Source organism: Cheilinus undulatus, linkage group 6 (genome assembly GCF_018320785.1).
Source record: "Cheilinus undulatus linkage group 6, ASM1832078v1, whole genome shotgun sequence".
Taxonomy (NCBI): domain Eukaryota; kingdom Metazoa; phylum Chordata; class Actinopteri; order Labriformes; family Labridae; genus Cheilinus; species Cheilinus undulatus.
Genome location: NC_054870.1, coordinates 52,501,349 through 52,525,508, shown reverse-complemented (window position 1 = coordinate 52,525,508; position 24,160 = coordinate 52,501,349). Strand labels below are relative to the sequence as shown.

General features: G+C 39.6%; 1 protein-coding gene across 1 annotated transcript in view; it reads left to right on the top strand.

The window, feature by feature from the left end:
* ptk7b (protein tyrosine kinase 7b) overlaps positions 1-24,160 on the top strand; it is a 168,809-nt gene that overhangs the window by 133,703 nt on the left and 10,946 nt on the right. The window contains exons 6-13 of the mRNA XM_041789441.1: positions 3,671-3,801; positions 10,120-10,386; positions 12,521-12,657; positions 12,747-12,882; positions 14,563-14,682; positions 16,637-16,786; positions 18,615-18,762; positions 20,701-20,828. Of these exons, the coding sequence (XP_041645375.1) occupies positions 3,671-3,801; positions 10,120-10,386; positions 12,521-12,657; positions 12,747-12,882; positions 14,563-14,682; positions 16,637-16,786; positions 18,615-18,762; positions 20,701-20,828 (1,217 nt within the window). The remainder of the gene's footprint in view (positions 1-3,670; positions 3,802-10,119; positions 10,387-12,520; positions 12,658-12,746; positions 12,883-14,562; positions 14,683-16,636; positions 16,787-18,614; positions 18,763-20,700; positions 20,829-24,160) is intronic.

Here is a 24,160-nt window from a genome sequence, read left to right as displayed (position 1 = left end):
CAATTCTTGGCCTTGGACGTTTCCACTGTGGACAGCTTCCTAACCACATCCAGTTTTGCCTGTTCCTATCCCTCCTTCCTCTTCTTAGTAAATTTACCTTTAAATACTCTGACTCCTCTCTAAAGTCAAGATGAGCTGCAGATTTGTCAGCCCTCTCTCCGAGCTCTGCGGCTCCTTATCTGCTGTCCCCGAAGCTGGCTTTGAGGTCGACCTTTAATTACTCCTCATCCTGCCCGTCTCTGGCCCTGAATCTCCCCGCAGCCTGCCAGCAGCACAAGACTTTTTCAAATTAACTCACTAAGTAGGTCACTTTTCTGTGTGTTCTGTGGACAGATTCTTAGCATTTACTCTAACCTATTTAGAGCAGCAGATGGCTTCAGTGAATCAGAGCCATTCATGAAGCGTCAGGTAACACGCCAAGCTCAAATAAAGTAGGTCTGTGTCAAAATCAGCTCCAGTTTCTGGAATTAATTCAGTTCTCATTCATGAAAGAGCATCTCTGAGCCAAAACAAAACATACTAACTATATTCAGAGGAGGCTGAATGACTGTATTAGTGTTTAATAGTCTGTCTAATGCAGTTTATTCAGGGCATAACTGAATCAGTTTTTTTAATCGAACCAAATCAAACTTTTAGTTACCATTTGGATGAGATTTAGGTAGGAAATGAGCTCTTCCTGCATCTCTGCTTTTAGCAGATGATGTTCTGTTAGCCTGTCGGGGCTGGGACTTCCTGCAAATATCAGGTTGGTTTGTAGGCGAGTGCAAAGCAGCGGGGAGCTCTGAGTCCGAGGCCGTTATTCTCTGCCAGAATGGAGAGTGTGTCTTTCTACCGAGTGAAGGATTTCCAGTATGTCGGGGTCTTTTTCATGGGTTAGGGCAGTGATACTCCACATGTGGCTCATTTGTGATGATTTGTGGCTCTTTTATGTCTTGATTTGAATCATTATTCCCCCAGAAAACCTTAAAAAGAGAAATTTGACCTCACAAATTATCCATTGCAAGTCACATCAATCAGTTTGTTTCCCACGCTTAGACAGTTGGCTTTAATTGTCAACCTCTATTTTTTGTCTGCATATTTCCATTGCCCTTATTTGGAAATTCTTGCTACATTAATTCCGTTTTTACTGTTTTTAGCCTATTTTTGACACTTTTATCCTGCTTTTTGCAATTTTTTGCCCCTTTTTTTGCCAATTTTCTTTCTTTTAAGCTGTCTTTGACAATTGAATGCCACAAATTTCCCATTTTGCCACTAAATCATGCTTCTTGCCCATTTTTCTTTTTTCTGGTTATTGCCCATTGTAGTCACTTTTCACTCATTTTTTCTCCACATTTTTGCCACTTTTGGACCACTTTTTTTTAACCAATAGTAAATTTTTATGGTGCTTTTCACCCATTTTTGCCACTTTCTGCCCTTTTTTGCCACTTTTTTCTCAGTGTTTGCTACTTTAAGCTCATTTCACCACTTTTTTTGTCACTTTATTCCGCTTTTTGACACGTAAATCCTGCTTTTTGCAATTTTTAGCCCCTTTTTTGCCACTTCTTGCCCATTAAGGCTGCCTTTTGCAATTAAATGCCACTTTTTGCCCTTTTTTCCCAGATTTTTTTCTGATTTTTGCCCATTTTAGGCTCTTTTTTTCTTGTTTTTTGCAATGTTTTTGCCACTTTTAACTCATTATTTAGTCGCTTCTCTCCCATTTTTGCAACTTTTCTCAGAGTGTTTGCCATTTTTTGACCATTTTTGCCACCTATAACTTATTTTTAAAACTACTTATAGCCACTTTTGTCCAATTTTTGAACTTTTTCACCATTTTTTGCCCATTTCAGCTACCTTTTTTTTTTTTTTTTTTTACATGTTTTATTGAATTTTGAACATTTAAGAGGAAAAAAGGAGGAAAACTGAAAAGAAAAAAGAAAACGAAAAACACATGACAGCAAGTACTGAAATAAGCAGAGTATAAACCAAGTGGGATCAGACAATACATACAAAATAAAACGAAATGGTCAAAATATCCCTATAACAAGCATGATGTACTAGTACAGGCGGTTCCACGTAGACATTTCTATATCACTGTAATTGGATATCAAATGTGGTTCAATGAATCCACAAAGCAGGAAAGGTAATAAAGCACAATAAAATAACCTAATATTAAAATAAGATACACATTAGAGAACCTCAAGGATTTTGAAGAGTACATGAGGGGCGCCAGTTTACATCACAACATCCCTTCTTTATTAAGTCTGTGATGCAGTCTGGAAGATAGTCAAGAAAGGGCTCCCTGATCAAGCTTGTCAAAAGACTTCTCATTTCCTTTCAACCTTGAACTTAAACGTTCCATCGGCAAAACTTTAAGAATTTCTCCATGCCACTGACTGATAGTTGGAGGTCTGGATTTAATCCACTGAAATAAAACACATCTTCTTGCCAAGACAGTAAGCTTGCTCAAAAGTTTATGTTGGACATTTGTCAAACAGAGTTTCTCACTTGCTATGTTTAAAAGAAACAAACTGGAATTTACCTGTATTGTCTTACCAAAAATAAGATTTAATTCCTGTGAAACTTTTACCCAAAAATCATATACTTCAGAACAGCTCCAGATACAATGAATGTAAGAACCGACCTCTTTCTTACACTTTATGCAAAGGGAGACAACTCAGGATAAAAGGTATTAAGGGATTGGGGTGTACGTTGCAATCTGTGAAGGATTCTGTACTGACTTTCTGATATCCTGTTGCACAAAAAGTTTTCCCCTACGGACTCTACAGCATCAGACCAAGCCTGCTCCCCAAACTCAATCCCAAGGTCCCTCTCCCATAAACGTTTAGTTTTGTTGATGTTCAATGTCTTGAGAGACTGTAACTTCCTATAGGCATGGGATATGAATTTTTTATTGAGGCAAAATTGTAACAAAAATGAATCAATGTCAGAAGCTTTAGGCAAAGTTTCAGGTAGGTCAAGGCTGCTGATGAAATGTCTCACCTGTAAATAACCGTAAAAATGTTTAGAGGGTATGTTATATTTGTTTCTGACTTGTTCAAATGATAATAACTTATCAGCTTCAAACAAATCTCCAACAATCCTAACACCACAATCATACCAGTGTAGGAAAATATTTGCACCCAAACCTGGAGGGAAGGCCGGGTTGTGGATGATAGGTTGTTTCAGCTACCTTTTGCCATTAAATACCACTTGTTTCTTATTTTTTGCCCTATTTTGCCACTCTTGACTGCTTTCATTTATTTTTATTGCTACTTCAAGCAGTTTTTGCCGCTTTTCACCACTTACATTGTGGCTCTTGCCAATGTATTTTTCAACAGCTTGGCTCTTTGGTTGGGCAGGGTTGAGTAACACTGGGTTAGGGGGAAAACGGAGCATGAGATAGACAGATGGATTGGTGCAGCATCAGCAGTGTTGCTGGTTTCGTGCCAAATGGAGCTGAACTGGAAGGCAAAGCTTTCGATTTCGACCCTCACCTGTGGTCATGAGCTTTGGATTATGACGATCAATTAGACTGTGGCTACAGCAGCGTCAGGGCTCAGTCAGTTTTAAATTTTGCGGCAGAAAAGTTTAGCTTAAATTCAGTATTGCCGTACTAACCAGACTCTCTTTTGATGGTCCCCTGGTGCAGTATTTCTGCTTCTTTACTAATTTTGATGTTTGTCTTCCTCAGGGTGATCCTGATGTCCAACGGCTCCCTGATCATCACTCAGGTCAAAAACAGAAACACCGGGACGTATAAGTGCGTTGGCCGGGGCGTCAGCGGGGCCCACGTCACTCTGGAAGCCTCCCTCCTCATCGCAGGTAAACACACATCTTCCGCTGCTGACCTGCTGGGAGATAAACATCTGTGATTCAGTAATCTGAGAGCCAGGAGGGAGAAGGTTGCACATTCTATCCTGCTCTACATCTCGCTCTGCTTCTCCCCAGTGTCTCTTTAACCTGCTGTCAGATCTGTTTGTGATAATCTTGTTCTTTTATTGTCATCCGGCCCAGCTGGATCCACCACAGATTCACACAAACACAACACCTCTGAAGCTTTTTCCTGCTTCCTCTTCGTATTGTTTCCTCCATCCATCCACAGCTGCTTGCAGAGCGTGTTTCAGCTTCCTCTGACCTTAACCAGCACCTGGATCAACGTGTATGATTATCATAACAAACAAGCTGGCTCAGTGGCCTCAGAGATTTCAAATGACTGCTCATTTCTTGGAAACGAAGTCCACAAGCATCTCATGTGATTCCAGGAGTTGAAATACATGCATCTCAAAAATCTCTTTTTTCTTCTCTAGTTTGAAACCACACATAAACATACCTCTTCCCCTACTAACCATAACCTGCAGCTTCCTTGCCAGCCATCTGATACAGTCGCCTGCGATTCATTTGGTCAAGTTGCGTTCACCTGGTTGCAGAGCATTGCAAGCATCCATCTGTGGGGGGCTGGAGTCTATCCCAACTGTCATTGTGTGAGAAGCATGGAACACCCTGGACTGGTGACCAGTCAATCACAGGACTGACACAGAGCCAGACAACCAGGCACGCTCACACTCACACCTACCGGCAATTTAGAGTCACCAATTAACCTAACAAGCATGTTTTTGGTGGTTGGAGGAAGCCCGAGTACCTGAAGAGAACCCATGCATGCACAGGAAGAACATGCAAACTCCACACAGAAAGGCCCTGACCAGGACAGGAACCAGGGACCTACTTGCTGTGTGGCAACAGCGTTAACCCCTGTGCCGCCGTGCAGCCCACATTTCATGAAGATAAAAGAAACATTAAAAAAAGGAAAATATAAATCTGGTTTTGAAAGTCTAAAAATGCCAATTTAAGTAAATTAAGCTGTCTTTGTTGTTGCCAGATCTTCTTTTAGCACTGTCTGCATCTCTCTCTTGGCAATGCAAAGTTACACCTTCAGTTCTGCATTAACAGTAGCTCAATAACAGCAGGTACACCCGTGTTATCAGTCTGTCTCTCTCTCCTTAGGCGTCAGGCCAGGATAGGAATGTGCACGGTCACTTGAAAGAAACAGGAAACTCAGCCAACCCTATAAGAAAATCACATGATCCAACCCTAACTGTAGGATCGGCTGGTTTAGAGCAGGGGTTCTCAACCTTTTCAGCCCGCGATCCACAAAATAAAGGTTCCAGAGACCAGGGACCCCCACTGTACCTGAAGGTTGTTGAACACAGCCATGAACGTTCAAGAACAATCATGTGCAGACAAGGCCATCCATTATAGGGGGAAAAATGGGAGAGCTTTCTAGGGCCCAGCCAAACTGGGGGCCAACAAAATCATGGTCCATTGTAAAGTTAAGCTGTGGCTTATCAAAGAAACAAATATCTTTTCAATTCATTTTTGTAGTAAGTAGCCCTCTTAAAAATGTAAATCCTTTTGATAAAACACAGAACTAAACTAGAAAAGCACTCAGAGAGCGCAGACCTTCGCCATTAGCCCTATCTCCTAATAGTGAAGAATCATTTAAAAACATTCCTGGATCCAGGTGGTGATCCGGGTTACTCCCAAAATCTGATTCGCCAATTACTCCCTCCCCGTTGGGGTAGAGACATGGTGAAGCAAAGCATTGGCTTCGCTACATGTGGACTGTCATGGCGGAAGCACCCATGGTCTCACTAAAAGACTCACTAAAATTGAGAAAAAATGGAGTTTAAGTGGCAAAAATGTGTTAAAATTTGGCAAAATTGTTGTAAAGTGGCAACAGTGTAATTGAAAAAATATTTGTAGTTTTTTAAGGCATCCTGAGGCCCCATCTCAGTGTCTCGCAACCCCCAATGGGTTCCCTACCCCAACGTTAAGAACCTCCGCTCTTAATGGAGGGTCTAAACCAGTGTTACTCAACCCTGCTCAACCGAAGAGCCAAATTGTTGAAAAATACCTTTACAAGAGCCACAATGTAAGCAGCGAAAAGTGGCAAAAGGTAGCAGTAACAATAAGTTAAAGGTGGCAAAAATGGTCAAAAAGCAGCAAAAATGGGTGAAAAGGGGTTAGAATGGGTGGGAAAAATGGAAAAAGGGTCAGAAAGTAGCAAAAAATGGGTGAGAGGTGACAAAAAATTAGTTACAGTTGGCTTAAAATTGTATAAAAGTGGCAAAAAAAAAGAGTGAAAAGTGATTCAAATGGGCAAAAAGCAGTCAAGAGTGGCAAAACTGGGCAAAAAATAGGAAAAAAGTGGTATTTAGTGGCAAAAGGTATGTTAAATGGGTGGAAATGGGGAGAAAATGGTGACAAAGGGCACAAATGTGATAAAAGTGGCAAAAAATGGGTAAAAAGTGTTAAATGGGTGAGAAAGTAGGAAAAAAAAAGTGGTATTGAATGGTAAAATATAGCTTAAATGGGCAAAAATTGGGGTTAAAGTGGCAAAATTGGAAAATAAAAGTGGCAAAAATGGGCGAGAAAGTAGGAAAAATGTGGTATTCAATAGGTAAAGGTGGCTTAAATGGGCGAAAAGTGGTGAAAAATGGGATAAAAGTGACTTAAAGAAGTGGCACAATGGATAAAAGAAGAGGAAACAAGTGGTATTTAATGGGAAAAGGTAGCTTAAATGGGTGAAAAGTGGCAAAAAAATGTTGAAAAAAGGCAAAAAAGTTTCCCTTTTTTAAGGTCTCTTGGGGGATAATATGTAAAATTAAGACATTAAAGAATCGTAAATAATCATAAAAGAGCCACATGTGGCTCTAGAGCCACAGGTTGAGTATCACTGGTCTAAACACTTCAGTATTGGTGGAAAGCACCAGAATTTTGACAAATATTTATTTTTCATTTGTGGAATAGGATTCTGAAGCTGTTGCAGCGTTGCACATGAAAGTGCAATCTCTTATCACGTCCAGCCGTGCCTTTAGAGGACGGGAAATCCGTCTAACAGCTTTGTGAATGGCAGCGGGAGCTTAGAGCACGAACCGGCTGTTGTATCTTCTCATCTTACTAATCAGAGAGCATTTTGAAATACAAGTGCATGCAAGTCAAATATTCAGAATAAGCTTCCAGCTGGAATTTTGATGCGCTTCCGTGTCCCGAGAGCTTTATTGGACTCTCACAGCTCCTTTCCCCCTCCAGGGTGCAGGATTAACCAGGTTCGACTGTATCTGCAGTTTTAACCCAGTGAACCAAGGCTCCATTTAAATACCTTAATTCACTTAATCTGATGGTAATCCCTGCAGGCATTATGGGGGATTGTGTCACAGTAGAATTCAGTATTAAGGGACAAGTTTAAACAGTCACTCCATCCTAGCCCCCCCCCAGCTCTGCTTCTCTTTCATCTGCTGAGAAATGTGGTTTTCTTCTGCTCGCCTTAATTGATTTAGACCCTGAACTCGTAGAAGGTCTCCACCACTGGCCGGCTTTCTCTGAGTTGTTGGCCAATAGAGTATTAATGACTTCCACAGCGTCAAACCGCACAGTAGTGGGAGGTCTTGTGAGTCTCACAGATCACATTCACTCTGTGTATCGACGCTGCCAGGTTTGATATGAGCTGCCGCACACAGGCTCGGTTAATTCCCACCAAACATATACACCGAGGTCTCCTACTGTTCGCTTTGTTCCCTCATTACTGCGGTTAGACTTTACCGAGCCACACAGGAAATCTGCTGCTAAGTCTGTGAATTAACTCGGCTTTAGCTGCTCCACAAATTCAAAATCAGAGATGCTCTATTGGTTTACTTAGGGGGAAGAGCTAAAAAGCTGCTGTAGTGTTATACCGTTTACATCCAAGTTAGCCAGGCCAAAAAAGCTGGGTCGCTGTGTCAATAAAAACAGAAGTCAGCTAGATCAAAATTGCAATTTTAGCTGAAATTACATAGGGATGCTGAGAGCTGAATTGTGGAAGAACTGCTGAAAATAGCCAAAAGCACAAAAATAGCTGAAAATAGTATAAAAATAGCCTAAAATGGCATATAAATAGCTGAAAATAGCATAAAAATTGCATAAAATGGCATAAAAATAGCTGAAAATAGTATAAAAATAGCAAAAAATGGAATAAAAATAGCTGAAAATAGCATAAAAATAGCATAAAATAGTATATAATGGCATTAAAGTAGCTGAAAATGACATTCAGTAGCTCAAAAAAGGATAAGAAATAACTGAAAGTAGCCTAGTAAAAGCTGAAAATAGCCTTGCAATAGCTGAAAATAGCATAAAAATAGTTGAAAATAGCCTAAAATTGGCTGAAAGTAGCATAGAAAAAGCTGAAAATAGCTGAAAGCACAAAAATAGCCAATAATAGCATAAAAATAGCACAAAATGGCATAAAAGTAGCTGAAAATGGCATTCAATAGCTCTAAAAAGGATAAAATATAGCTGAAAGTAGCCTAGAAAAGGCTGAAAATAGCAGTAAAATAGCTGATTTTGGCCTAAAAGTAGCTGAAAATTGCATTCAATGGCTGAAAAGCATGAAAATAGCTATATCTTAAAAATTACGAAAGTTAGAAATGAGAAAAGTCATAGCAGTCGAATGACGAAGAAACTGAATTTTTTTTATGTTTAAATGGTGCCGATACGACAAAGTATGAAGAAGGAGATAGCCGGAGCTGAAGAAGAATAATAACCAAAATGACACGGCGTCTGTGGTTTCCTCTGACCACAGAACAGTTTTCCATGTTTCCTCAGTCCATGTTAAATGAGCTTTGGTCCAGAGAAGACGGCGGTGTTTCTGGATATGGCTTCTTCTCTCCATGATCCAGCTTTAACTGTCATTGGTGGATGGCACTGCCAGCTGTGTTGACAGACGATGATTTCTGGAATGTTCCTGAGCCCATGCAGTGATTTCACTTCAGAATTATGCCTGTTTTTAATACAGTGGCCCCTGAGGGCCCCTTCAGCCTTGTGCCTTGCTCACAGAGATTTCTCCAGATTCTCTGAATATGTTGATGATATTAGAGCAGGGGTGACAAACTCAATCACAGCGAGGGCTGGATTTTGAACTCGGGTTTAACCTGAGGGCCAAACAGGGTCGATGTTTAACCATAAAATGTCAACCTTATTTTTACCAGGAATTAATTATGGGGGTAAAAAACTTGGCACTGATGATAAATGATTTTGCGATTAAAAGGTGAACATGATAAGTTAAAAACTCAAAATCTTAGATAAAAACTCAAACTTACAAGTTTAAGAGGTAAAAGCATGACATTTAAAGTAAAAATAATGTCAAATTATGAGGTAGACATCAAAATCATGAGTTTCAAATGTCAGAATATGAAATATAAATCATGAGTTTGTAAGGTAAAAAATGAGATAAAATTTAAAGTTAAGAGTTGAAAAGGTCAAAATGGGAGATAAAAGTCAAAATCATGATTTTGAAAGGTCAAAAAACTGAAATAAATTTAAAAATCATACATTTTTAACGTAAAAAAATGAGATTAAAGTTAAAGTTAGGGGTTGAAAAAGGTCAAAACGTGAGATAAAAGTCAAAATCATGACTTTAAAAGGTCTAGATAGGAGTTAAAATTAAAAATTATTAATATAAAAGGTTAAAATGTGAAAAAAAATAAAAATTGAAAATATATAGAAAACACAAATTTCTCCTATGTTCCTGACTTTTTATCCAATTATCTTTACTGTTTACTTTTTCTAATTTTTATGATGTAACAAGGATATTATAAATCATCAAGGTTAGTTTACATTTTTATACTGGAGGAAATCTGCAGACCTCATATTGGTGGGCCGGGTATAACTGTTCCACGGGCCAGATTTGGTCCCCGGGCCTTGAGTTTGACACCTGTGTATTACAGAGACTCTGTCTCTCCTTTTATACCCAGTCATGTGACTGACCTGTTGACATTTCACCTCATTAGTGTCAAAATACTACCAACTGTTTTTTATAAGCACCACTTACTTTTCTAGCCTTTTGCTACCCTCAAATTCAATATGAGCTCATATTTTTCACGAAATGGTAAAATGTCTCAGTTTCAACATGTGATATGTTGTTTATATTCTATTGTGAATCAAATATGGGTTTATGACATTTGACAATCATTGACTTCTGTTTTTATTTACATTTTACACAGTGTCCCAACTTTTCTAAGATAAACGGTTTAAATGTAATGTTTGTCTGCTGGAAGCTGATCTCAGCTTTAAATGTAAATAGTAAATGCCGTTCTCTTTCGTCTACAGAGATCGAGGACATGGTGCCTAAGATGTCCAAGGTTTTCACAGCGGACACCCTGCAGCGGGTGACGTGTCGACCCCCACGCGGCAGACCTGACCCCGAAGTGTGGTGGGAAAGAGAGGGACAGCGAGTCCCCACAGAGGGTCGAGTGTACCAGGACAGCCTGGATCTGGTCTTCGCCCCCACAGAGGGCGGAGACTCTGGGATTTACACCTGTGTGGCTCAGAACAAGGCGGGGCGGAGGACCCAGGAGGTCACCTTCACCGTGGCGAGTGAGTGATATTTATAATGTTTGTTACATTTGTCATCTGTTAGTTTTTTGCACCATGTGAGATTGCAGAAAGTGACTGGTGTGCTCCAGTTTCCTCTTTGAATTACCCACAGCTAGCAGTGTCCGGAATCATACCTTTATTTTATTCTTATTTTATTGGTTAATTTGGCAGAGACAGATGCAGTGTACATAGAGAACTGTACAAAAGTTTTCCATCTACTACACCAGTGGTTTTCAAACTTTTTTTGCCCTAGGCACACCTAAGGTTAAGCCAAAATCTCAAGGCATACCATATTTAAATCAATGCAAAATAGACTTTTTAAATAATGTTATAGTCAAGGTGGCCTATAAGGGGAGATAAGGGGGAGAGCTTTCTGAGGCCCAGCCAACTGAGGGATCATGGAGATGGGAAAAGGTGGCATAACAAAGTCAGAAATGGGCGAAAAACTGGAGGGGAAAAAAAAAAAAAGTGGCCAAACAATGGGTTGAAATTGGCAAAAACATTTTGAAAATGTAAAAACAGTGGCAGAATGGGTTATAAGGGTCCTTAAAGGATTAAATGTTGTAAAAGGGTGAAAAAGATGGACTAAAAATGATTAAAAAAAGCAAAATTGGGCAAAAAAAAGTGGTCAACGGCAAAATTGGCAAAAAGGTGGCATAAATGGGTTGGAAGTGTCAAAAAGGTGGCAAGATAGATCACAAGTGGAAGAAAAGTGGCAAAAATTGGTTAAAGTTGCCAAAAGGTGGTAAAAAGAGGTTAAAAGTGATGGGAAAATTGGCTAAACAATAGTAAAATCGGGCAAAAAGTGGCACAAGGTTGCAAAAATGGGTCAAATGTGGCAAAAAGTGGCACAAAAAACATCAAACTGGTTTACGTTGTCAAAAGAAGTGGCAAAAATAGGTAGAAAATTTGGTTAACTTGGTTAAAAATAGCATGAATTAATAATTACAACACCAATTTCAAACCAATAATAGCTTGCCATGCTTTTCAGCTCTTAATGAGGTAACTGTTAGCCAGGATGCTAACACTAGCACCAACGCTACTGATCCAACACACATGCACTGATATCATCAATAAATCCTGACTAGGGAGGTCCCATTCTCTGGGGGTTTTCAGGGGTCCAGCCGGATCTGTGGGCAGGCCTGGTTACAGTACTTGACATAAAGTTGTAGTAATAACGTATGCACAAATTCTCATGGCACACCTGCACCTGTTGCCACACCCTTTGAGAACCACTGTACTACATCACAGCATTTGTAGCTAATGCTCATTTCCAATGCCTGTCCCTGAGGGGGAATCATATAAAAGTTACAGAAGGCATAATTACATAAGTCTGAAATAAACACTAAAATTATAGTCTATAAATCTATAGATAGATTGCACTGAAGACCTGTCTTCATCCAGCCTGTCTTTTCCATCCACATTTTTTAAATTACAGTTATTTTTATTTTTTTATTTTTTGTGTATGCTGATCCACTGGCAGATGCTCATGATCGTCCAAATCACATAGAATAGAAGAAAACGTCCCTCCTCTGTTATTCTGCTCATCTCAAGGCAATGAGAGATGAACTCAGGCAACACAAATCAAATCTTCCAGATGAATCAGCTTAGCACGCCTGCCAAATATATAACTATCAGCATATGATGTATTAATAGAATAGCAGCATTAAATTTGCCAGAAATAATCAAAATTGTGCAGTTATGCCCAAATCTGTCTTTTTCCTAAACGGTTAACATTTCATGAATAGTAAAATAGAAAATAGTGTAACCAGAAAATTCAGGTCATGTGTGCTGGGAAATCTAACAAGGCCTTTGTATTTGACTTTTTGCTGCACTAAAAGTAGATTTCATTTTTAGTACAGGTCTCTAAAGGGCCTAAAGAGATCTTACATCAGAATTTTAAAATACTTTGATAAATCTATTGCAGAATTTATTTGTCAACCCACATTTGCTCTCTGCTGATTAAACTGAGATATTCCCCCTTCTCTCTGATCTTAAAGGTCACATATTTTACCCCTTTAAGGGTTAGGGTTAGGATTTTTCTGATTCTTGGGGTATTGAAAAGATTGAAAATTGTATTTTGCATACTATGTGACCTTTAAATGATATAAACTCTGCGTGTTTGTGTTCACAGCGGCTCCATCGTGGGTGACGAAGCCTCAGGACAGCCTGTTAGAGGAGGGGAAACCGGGCTACCTCCACTGTCACGCTCAGGCCAACCCTGAACCCGAGGTCACCTGGTACCGCAACAGCATGGGGATCACAGCAGAGGTCTGACACACACACAGCTGCTGATTCATGGGATTGATTAACCATGTGGAGATTATGCTTCAGTGAAGTACATTTCTTTATCTCTCCAGGACTCTCGCTTTAAGCTGTTTCCTAACGGCACCCTCAGGATCAATAACGTGGAGGTGTATGACGGGCAGATGTACAGCTGTGAGACTCAGACTGCAGCAGGGAAACTCAGCGGACAGGCCAGGGTAACAGTTCTAGGTGAGTTAAGGCAGAATTAGGGCTGCACAGCAGATCATTGTAGAGTGAAAATCAAAATACATGATGTTAATAATGTGTGATTCCCCCAGAAAACCTTAGAAAGGGAAACTTTGACGTCAGACGTGATTCACATTAATCAGTTTGTTTCCCAGACTTAGACTGAAGGCTTTAATTGTCAAACATAATTGTCCCATTTTTACCACATTCATCCCATTTTTACCCTTTTTTCATAATTTTGTGCCACTTTTCACCCAATTAAGCTACCTTTTCCATTAAAAACTACTTTTTCCCCATTTTTGCCACTTCTTTTTGCCACTTTTTCCCGTATTTGCCCTTTTCACTTTTTTGCCACTTTATGTCAATTTAAGCCTCATTTTACCATTAAGATCCCCGTTGTCCCATTTTTTGCCCACTTTTTTCTTATTTTTGCTGCTTTTGTCCCATTTTTGCCCCTTTTTACCATTTTTTCACCACTTTCCGCTCATTTAAGCTTCTTTTTGCCATGAAATACCACTTGTTTCTAAAATTTTTGCCCTATATTGCCGTGTTTGACTGCTTTTTGCCCATTATGGTCACTTTTCTCTCCTTTTTTGCCACATTTTTGCTACTTTTGGCCCATTTTTTCACCATTTTTTTGCCCATTTAAGCTACCTTTTGCCATTAAATACCACTTGTTTCCTCATGTTTGCCCTTTTTTGCAACTTCTTTTAGCCACTTTTGTCCCATTTTTGCCATTTTTCATCATTTTTTGCCCATTTAAGCTACCTTTTGCCATTAAATACCACTTCTTTCCTAATTTTTGCCCCTTTATGCCACTTCTTTTTGTCACTTTTTTTCTTTTTTTTGTTGCTGTTGCCAAGTTTTTGCCACTTTTGGACCATTTTTTCACATTTTTTTGCCCATTTAAGCTACCTTTTCTCATTAAATACCACTTGATTCCTCAAGTGCCCATTTTTGCAACTTCTTTTAGCCATTTTTATCCCATTTTTGCCCCTTTTCACTATTTTTTTGCCTATTTTTGTTGCTGCCTTTTGCCATTAAATACTACTTGTTTTCCATTTTTTTTACCCTGTTTTGCCCCTCTTGACCGCTTTTTGCCCATTTTATCACTTTTCTCTAATTTTTTTTGTGCCAAGTTTTTGCCACTTTTGGGCCATTTTTGCCCTATTTAACTTTTTTTTTTCTACTTCAGGCCATTTTTGCCACTTTTTACCGTTTGGATTGTGGCTCTTGCTTAAGTATTTTTCAACAGTTTGGCTCTTTGGTTGAGCAGGGTTGAGTAACGCTGATGTAGAGTAACGCAGCGTTGAGATAATATGTAAAACAAATGAGCCCATGCCTGTGGGAGCGCGTTTGCTTCCTAAAATAGCAGCAGCGTGTCCATGTGCTGTCTGCAGGACGCCCACAGAGGTGTAAAATCTGACTCAGCTGGGCTGCTTTATTCTGTTTATCTCCATGATTAATTCCTGTCTGCTGCTGCAGGATTACAGCAGTACACGGCTGATGTCTCCGTGTTGCATGATCTGAACCTCTGACGGCCTCCCACACATGTTCACACTTCTCCCTGAATGTGTCTGAACATGAACTCAGCAGCGTCATGTCATTTCATCCTGAGTGCTGCTACAGGGGCTCTGGCGTGTTGAACACGTGTGTAAAATGAGTTTTTTTTTAAACTTTCAGAGAAGCTGAAGTTCACCCCGACCCCTCAGCCCGCTCAGTGCCTGGAGCTCGACAACGAGATCACCATCCAGTGTTCGGCCAAAGGCAGAGAGCCGCCCACCATCCGCTGGACCAAAGCAGGTAAAAACAACACTGGGTTATTAAAACCAGAAGATTTCTGGAGTTTACTGACATAACAGTGGAGCAACCAGCAGGACCAGTGCCAAAAGAAACTGGGAGGTTGTCCCGGTCTGCTCCAGGCTGCAGCAGGGCTCTGAGGCAATGAAACCATTATCAGGATGTCTGATCATATATACTGAACATGCTTAATATCGGTGCAGATCATTCTTAATGCACCTAACACCTCAGGAAAATCAAGCAACCAGTCTCCAGAACCATCCAGTAACCTGGCTGGGATTTTTTCCAGAAGAGGGGGTCTGAACCTGAAATTGGCACACTTAAAGGTCGTTCCCACTGAGCAGTCTGGTTCCGTTCGGTACAGAACAGTACATGTTTATTTGTGTTTGCATTATGAAAACTTGGAAAGAATCCCATGTAGCAAACCTGGCACCCTTCTGTTCGAGTGCCAAGCTTACCCATCCGTCTGCAAGAGGGGTTCATTGCACATTTTATTTTTTTACCCCGAAAGCCTCTGTGTTTTTGTTGCTATTTTGCAATGCAGGAGCATATTAATCTTGCAAAGCAGATGGATTCGCCCGTTTCTGTGTTTCTCACTGGTGAATCCATCTTGCAAAGCTCCCGTCTGAACTGTCTGGGCCGGTTAGAAAGTGACAGGACCAATCAGCGACGAGGGGCAGTACTTTCAGGCACGGCGGAGTCGTGACGTAAGCAAGCAGCAACAAGAGACCGGTGCAGTTATGGTGGAAGACATTAGGGTGGATCAGTGAAAGTCAACGTGTGGCTCTTTTGTGATGATTTGTGGCTCTTTTATGTCTTAATTTGAAATATTATGCCACAAGAAAACCTTAAATAAAGGAAAACTTTGACCTCATTGTAAGTCACATTAATCAGTTAGTTTCCCACGCTTATACAGTTGGCTTTAGTTGTCAACTTTTAAATTTCTCTGTATGTTTCCCCTTAGCCTTACACATTTTTGCAACTCTTTGCTGCCTTTTGCCCATTTTTGTCACTCTCCACTCATATTTTGTCATGTTTTCACCACTTTTTGACACATTTTGCCTCTTTCTGCCCTTTTTGCCACTTTCACTCCCCCATTTTTGTCACTTTTCACTCAGTATTTGGCATTTTATGCCAATTTTGCACCTTTTCACCCTTTTTGTTGCTTTTTGACAATTTTGCCCCCTGTATCTTTTTTATGCCACTTTAACCCGTTTTTGCCGCTTTTCACCTCTTAGACTGAGGCTCTTGCAAAGGCATTTTTCAAAAGTTTGGCACTTTGGTTAAGCAGGATTGAGTAAGGCTGGCATTGATGTTGCTAAAGCGCCAGTTTTATCAGAACTTGACGACATTTCTTCGTTAAAAGAAGAACAAAGAACAGCAGTTAGTTGTTTTCAAAAACGACTAAAGCCATGTACTGACATGTCTACAGTCATCACGGTTCAGCTCTCTGTGGTGTTTACTCGTCAGTAGCGGCGCTCCTTGGTTTGGGGCTTTGACGTCATGTGTTAGGTTGCTCTGATTGGCCCCTGAAGATGGACAGACAGAACGTTCATCCAATAACTCTCCGAGGTTTTTTTCCAAAGGTTCTGCCCTGTGTTTGAGCCAACAAACATGGCCAACTTTGGCCAGTTCATTCTACCTCTTAAAGCAGCTCTGCATAAAAAAAAAGTCAGTTACGCTAAATAGTAAAATCCAAAATGGGACCAAAATGGTTTAAAATGCAAAAATGTGTAATTCTAAAATGCTGTAAAAAGAGTGCAATTAATCACAGTTAACTACAGAAATTCTGCAGTTAACCGCATTTGGAATTTTTGCTCTCTTGACAGCCCTTCTGGAAACTATTTTAAGGTTTATAATGCCAAACTATACCAAACTGTGCTCAATCAAACTGGATGGAAACGCAGCCTTATGTGCAGGTCTCCTCACCCGTGTGCCTCTCCGTCTCCCCCTGCAGATGGAGGAGAGCTGCCGCCTCACGTGGAGCAGAGGAACGGTCAGCTCCACTTCAGCAAAGTGACCCGCAGTGATGCCGGGAACTACACCTGCATCGCCACCAACAGCCTTCAGGGAGAGATCCGAGCGCTGGTGTCGCTCACTGTGGCCGGTAAGACGCTCACCTGTTACCTGGAGGAGGACGACACTACTGCAGGGAAATATCGTGCATACTCTTGTGAAGATGCTTACAGTGTTAGTGCATTTACAGTTGGTTTTATGAATGAAAACTCGCCACCATACTACACTCACAGATTCCAGCATTCATGACATCCTAGGAGGCTGGAAATCCATTGTCCCAAAATCAGTGTTCACAAGTTTCAGATTTGTGTATGTAGACATGGACAATGAGAAGATAATAAGCTGTTTTTAAACTTCAAAGTTGAATTAAATGACTGTAGTTTAGGAGCGGTTTCCTTAGTTTCTACTGCATCATCGTAGGATGGTGGTAGCTGATTAATCTGGGCCCTGAGAAGTGTGTCCTACATTTTGAGTCTTTGTTTGTACCTCAGGATGCATTCATGTGAGCTTTCCCAGTCAGGATCAGATTTTTCCATTTATACCGACACCACATGAATGGTAGTGGAAGCTTTAATGGTGTTCTGATGTTACCCGGCTGAGTTAAGTGCAGGAAATCTGACAAATGGTTTTAAATTCACTACTTCCTGAATGATCAGGGACTGAAAACATGAGGGATGGTAAATTCTGAAGGGAAAACATCTCTGAAACCCAGAGGCTTCCCGCAGAAAACAGATCAGAGTTTAGTTTAGTCCTGGCTTTTATTCATGTGTAGCTGAAAGACAATACAAAACAATCACTGCTATTTAAATGATGTTTAGCTTTGAAAAGAACCAAACTCTAAAAATCTTCATCTGTTTCATGAAGCAGATGTAAAGGGGAGAAATAAATCTATCAATAAGACATTTTTGCAACTTTTGTACCATTTTTGCCCCTTTTCATAAATTTAAACCACTTTTTGCTCATTTAAGCTTCCTTTTGCCGTTATATAACACATTTTTCCTAATTTTTTGCTCTATTTTGCCACTCTTGACTCATTTTTGCCCATTTTAGTTACTTTTCTCTCATTTTTTTCCGTATTTTTGATACTTGTGGACCAATTTTGCCCCTTTTCACCATTTTTTCACCATTTTTAGCACATTTAAGCTGCCTTTTACCATTGAACACTGTTTGTTTCCTCATTTTTTGCCCATTTATGGGGTAATGGCTCTCGGCATGGTTGGCTAGAGTCCGTAAGCTTTAGAAATGTCTTTGTAGGCCTTACTTTAGATGGCACCGTGATGTGTTGGAGATCTTTTAGCCTTCTTCACTTTGTCAGACAGGTTCTATTTAAGGGGTTTCTGGATTCAGCAGGTCTGGGAGGGATCAGGTCTAGGTGTGGATGGTCAAACTGAACTCAGCTTTACAAAAACTGTGGTTAATCAGAGTTCATTCATGCATTAACATGGAGGAGAATGACTTTTTCCACATAGGGCCAGATAAGTTTGGATGACTTTGATGCCTAATGTGAAAACCCTGAAAGAAAGTTCCAGTCTCACTGAGTTTACACAGAAAGCATCACACATGTAGCTACAGTTTATTTGATAGTGAGATTATTTCTCAGAGCTGTGTCGTTTCCACATTATGTCTCAAAGATCCTGATCATTAAAACCAAAGAAACATCTTCAGAAATAGAAAGGATGTGGCCTTTTCCCCTCAGCCTGATATCAAAGACGAACACAGATTGTGTAACGGTGGTGAATCGATTCCTGTCTTCAAACACAGCAGCGTTATTTGTGAGCTTGGTTTTCCTCTAAAGGCTGGTAATGAATTAGGTTTGGTGGTGGAACGTAACCGAGGTCTGTAACCACGCTCACCACAGCGTGTGACAGGAAAGCGCTGTGGTGTGAGTGTGATATTAACAAACGCGTGTCTGTCTGCAGTCTACATCCGCTTCAAAGTGGAGCCGGAGAACACCACGGTGTACCAGGGTCACACCGCCGTCCTGCACTGCCAGGCCTCTGGAGACCCCGAACCCCACATCCACTGGATGGTCAAAGACCGTACGCTGGACATCAGCAAGAGCAGGAGGTAAAGACGACAAGAAAACGTTAAAAACCGGTTTGGATGTTTAAAACATTGATCTGCAAAGCTTTTCACACTAGATTCAGCTGAATATAGGTGGAAAAATATTTAAAAGAAAGTTTTCTCACTTTCAAACTGATTGCCTTAGTGTTTTTTAAATGCACAAACCGATGCCTGCAAACATTTTTTTTTAATTAGAGGACAGGAGCATGTTTACCACGGTGTCCCATCACCTTTTCTAAGCTTATAGTTCTTTCTTTTTTTCTAAATGAGTGTTTTTATAGGAGGGCTGATAATTTAGATCTCATCTTGTGTTAGAGGACGTTCTCAGATTAAATGAGGCCACTAAACATTAACATTAAACTGCTCAGTAGTACAAATACTGATATTGCTTGGCAGATATTTGTCTGCTTTAAAATGAGACAGGGGAAAACTGTATTACTTCTGCAGAGACAAATTTCTGCAGCCTTTACCAAACTAAATTATTTGAAATGCTTAGACCAGTGATAGTCATCGTGTGGCTCTTTGGTTATTATTTGTGGCTCTTTTATGTCTTAATTTGAATTATTATTCCCCTAGAAAACCTTAGAAAAGGGAAAATTTGACCTCGGAAGTTATTCACATTAATCAGTTTGTTTCCCAGACTTATACAGAAGGCTTTAATTGTCAAACATAATTGTCCCATTTTTGCCCTTTTTTGCCATTTTGTGCCACTTTTCACCCAATTAAGCTACCTTTGCTAATAAAAACTATTTTTCTTACCTTTTGCCAACTTGTCACTTCTTTTTGCCACTTTTCCCCCATTTTTGCCCTTTTTCACTTTTTTGCCACTTTTTCACCCATTTAAGCTACCTTGTACCATAAAGTACCCCTTTTTCCCATTTTTTCCCATTTTTGCCACTTCTTTTTGACTTCTTTTCCATATTTTTGCCCTTTTTCACCATTTCTTTACTTCTTTTTGCCCATTTAAGCTACCTTTTCTCAATAAATACTACTTGTTTCCTCATTTTTGCCCATTTTTTGCAACTTGTTTTAGCCACTTTTATCCCATTTTTGCCCTTTTTCGCCATTTTTTTTACCACTTTTCACCCATTTAAGTTACCTTTTACCATAAAATACCCCTTTTTTCACATTTTTTGCCCATTTTTGCCACTTCTTTTTGACTTTTTTTTCTTAGTTTTGCCACTCTTGGTCCATATTTTTCACTATATTTTGCCCATTTACACTACCTTTTCTCATTAAATACCACTTGTTTCCTAATTTTTGCCCATTTTTGCAACTTCTTATAGCCACTTTTATCTCATTTTTGCCCCTTTCACCATTTTTTCACCACTTTTTGCTCATGTAAACTACCTTTTGCCATTAAATACCACCTGTTTCTTATTTTTCTGCCCTATTTTGCCACTCTTGATTTTTGCCTGTATTTGTCACTTTCTCATTTTTTTTTTTGCCACATTTTTGCCAGTCTTGGACCATTTTTGCCCCTTTTCCCCATTTTTCATCACTTTTCTCCCAGTCAAGCTACCTTTTGCCATTATATACCACCTGTTTCCTATTTTTTGCCCTATTTTGCCACTCTTGACTGCTTTAACTTATTTTTTTGTTACTTCAAGCTATTTTTGCCACCCTTCACCACTTAGATTGTGGCTCTTGCAAAGGTTTTTTTCAACAGTTTGGCTCTTTAGTTAAGCAGGGTTGAGTAACGCTGGTCTTGCCTAGCAAAGTAAATACCATCAGTGACACTCACTGATCAAACTTATCAGGAAAAGAAGAAACAAAGAGAGGACATTTATGTGACCAACAGGGGAAAAAGATGGAAGAGTTTATTTCAGAAACACAAAAATGACCCTGGTCAGACAGAGCTCTTCTTTCCCGCCTCCTGTTTTCTTGTTTTGGGTTCATTAGTGGTGATTTTTGCCCCTCTGTCCTCTCTCTCTCCTTCAGGATCCAGAAGATGCCGAACGGCTCGTTGGTGATCAGAGACGTCACCACAGATGACACGGGCAGGTACACATGCGTGGCCGGAAACAGCTGCAGCATCAGAGACCGCGTGGCCAAGCTCTTCGTGGTCGGTGAGTTTAACGTGCAGACGTCAGATCCACGCCTGCATCTTTATCAGACGGTGCTAGGAGTGAAGGATGAAGGCCTTCATTAAAGCCTCAGCTTCCACCTGTCATCGCCTCGACAGGTTAATAACATCTCTGACGCCACGCCTGTCAGCGCGGTGATGAGATCAGGCAGACGTGAGCTTTAATAAGGTTTCTCTCTCCGAGGATCTGTGTTCAGAGCGAAGCTGACACACATGAAGCCGTGTCCTGTATCTGCTCGCTTTCTCACAAAGCAGGAGGACGGCGGCACGGATTAGTTTAAACATGGAGACAATTGAGTTAAGATGTTTGTCCGAGCACGTCAGGTCAGCGTGGCGGTGGCGCCAAAACCATTAGAGACAGCGTGAAGAGGGCAGATTAAATAAAAGGTTTAAAGACTGAAGGAACTGTATTTTCTCTGTCTATAGTGTTTTATTATTTAATTCAGCTAAGCTTAATCTCATATCCAGGTGAGAGTCTGCTGTTGTCTGCATGTCTCAGGATTCCTTCATATACATTATTTTTGTGTTTTATTGATCAATTATTGGGAGCAACACTTCCACATTTGGGAAAAATCCTTCTCACAATCTCAAATCCCAAAGTGATGTCTGTGAATGGCTTATATTACAAAATGTTCAGTTTAAAAGCTGAGCTTTTCAATTACAGAGCAGCAGAAAGCTGCGAAATTCCACCTTTAACTGTCATTTTAAACTCTTATCCAGACAAGGATTGCTGTTTTCTTTATGCAGGGCTTAAGATTTATTTTAATTGTACCTTATTATCATGTTTAAATGATGAAATATTAAGTGTAAGACATGAAAAAATGTTTTTAAAAACTCCCAAAGCGATGCCTTCATGTAGCTTCTCTTATGTATCTTTAAAACCCTAGCCTTTTATTCACAAAATAACAAAATCTGCAAAAATGTCCAATTTAATCAGTCTTACAACAATGAAAAGCTGCAGCTATTCAGCTGGCCCAAATTTTCAAATGTTCGGCATTTTTACTAAAATGCAGCAAAAAAACTTCAACAAAATCTGGAGATTTATTTTTTTAATGGATGAAATTCTGCAGGCTTAGAAAATCAACATCCTGTCCATGACTTTAACTCTGCATTAACAAAACTGGCAGATTTTTACACAGTTAACTGTTGGAGATTCAGAGTGATCTGGTTTTTGCTCAGACAGTTCTTATTTTTGCAAACCTTTCTTTTGTGTACACGCAAAATAAAATGAATAATGAAAACCCAAGCCATTTACCCTTACCACTCCATTTTGAGTGCAGGAATAGTCCCAGGAATAATGGGGACATTTCAAGGGGGCACTTTGCACAAAATCAAAAATGTAACGTTAAAATGTAGAAATTTTCACTGGACAATAATCTGGAACTTTTAATTGAAATATTAGGTATGTTTAGGCTCCTATATTGGCGATTTTTTTTTTTTTTTTGCTTTGGCCTTGATTTGCTTTAGACCCTAATCACAGCCTCACCCTTTGGCACAAACTCAGGATTTTTGATCTTCATCTTATCTAGAATAAGGGAAGCATTTCTGGAGTCAAGCAGACAAAATCCTTCTGACAAGTTTTTTAGGATTCAAAATGCAAAAATTTGACCAAAAATTGTTCAGAGTGTGTTTCCTGTGCATTTTAGAGCATAGTCCTAAGAGACTGTTGTCCCGTCTAGTCATGATACGTATGTGTTCTATCTTTTTTCATGTATGTAACTCTTACCCAGTCCCCTGACGGACTTCAGGGCTCTGGGGGACCATTTTTCTAAAGGACTTGCATGAAACCACTAAAATATATGTATCTATATTAGGGCTGGGCAATTAATTGCAAATTAGATTAAATCGCAATATGGCATGCTGCAATTTTCAAATCGCAGACAGTGCAATATTTCCTTAACCAGAAAGGTGTCAAAATATCAGTTTGATACAATCTTTTTTTTCTTTTTTAATGCTTTATATCAGTGTTACTCAATCCTGCTCAACCAAAGAGCCAAAATGTTGAAAAATACCTTCGCAAGAGCCACAATCTAAGTGGTGAAACGTGACAAAAACAGCTTGAAGTAGCAATAACAACAAGTTAAACGTGGCAAATGCTCCAAAAGCAACAAAAATGGGTGAAAATGGGCAAAAAATGAGTTACAGTTGGCATAAAATGGTCCAAAAGTGGCAAAACTGTGGCAAAAACATGAGTAAAAAGTGACTAAAATGGGCAAAATGCAATCCAGAGTGGCAAAAATGGACCAAAAAAATGGAAAGAAGTGGTATTTAATGGCATAAGGTAGCTTAAATGGGTGAAAGTGGGGAGAAAAATGGTGAAAAAGGGCAAAAATGGGATAAAAGTGGCAATAGGCAAGAGGCAAAATGGGCAAAAAGCCTTCAAACCTTCAAGTATCCCTTTAATTTTTTTTTACGAAAATCTTACTTTTCATGCTCATGCATTTATTTTTCTTCATCAGAATGTGAATAATATGAGAAATGATCATCCCCTTCAATAAAGCAATGAATATCAAATTTGCTATATGAGCCAAAATTGCAGTAAAATATTGTTTTCTAAATTTAGCCCTAGTTTAACTTACCTAATATTGTTCTTGTTATAATATAGAGTGATTTCTTGCTTATGTTTTTTTGAGGATGCCATCAGGATGAAGCCACACTTTACCATTCTTTCTGGAGCTGCCCAAGTCTGGTTTCATTTTGGTCAGCCATCTTTGAAACATTCTCTACTGTCTGTAATAATGAGAAACATCCAGACCCAGTCATTGCATTATTTGGAGTGGTACCAGGAGGACTTGCACTTACAGGTGCACAATGCAATGCCTTGGCCTATCTGTCATTATTAGCTCGTCGTTTAGTCTTGATAAACTGGAAATCTACCAAATCACCATTGCACAGGAAGTGGGTGGAGAGTGTGATGTCTCATCTCAAACTTGAGAAGCTTAGATACTCCACCAGGGGCTCAACGCGGGTATTTCTTAAAGTTTGGAAGCCTTTCCTCACTTACTTTGAACAAAATTTTGCAGCAAAGCATTAGGCATTTGGTCTGATGTCCCTGAACTTCGGCCTCCAAATCCTAGAGTGTCTGGGGTGTTGCCCCCGCAAATTTTTTTTTCTTTTTCTTTTTTTTTTTTTTTGTCCCCGTAGGTGGATTTTGGTTATGAGTTTTTTTTATATGTATTTGTGCTTGATATAACTGATTTCTGTTGTGATACATGTTATTGTAAAAGTTAAAAAGTTCAATAAAAAGATTTCAAAATTAAATCCCAATCGTAATATTGCAGGAAAAATTGCAATTAGATTATTTTTGCAAATCGT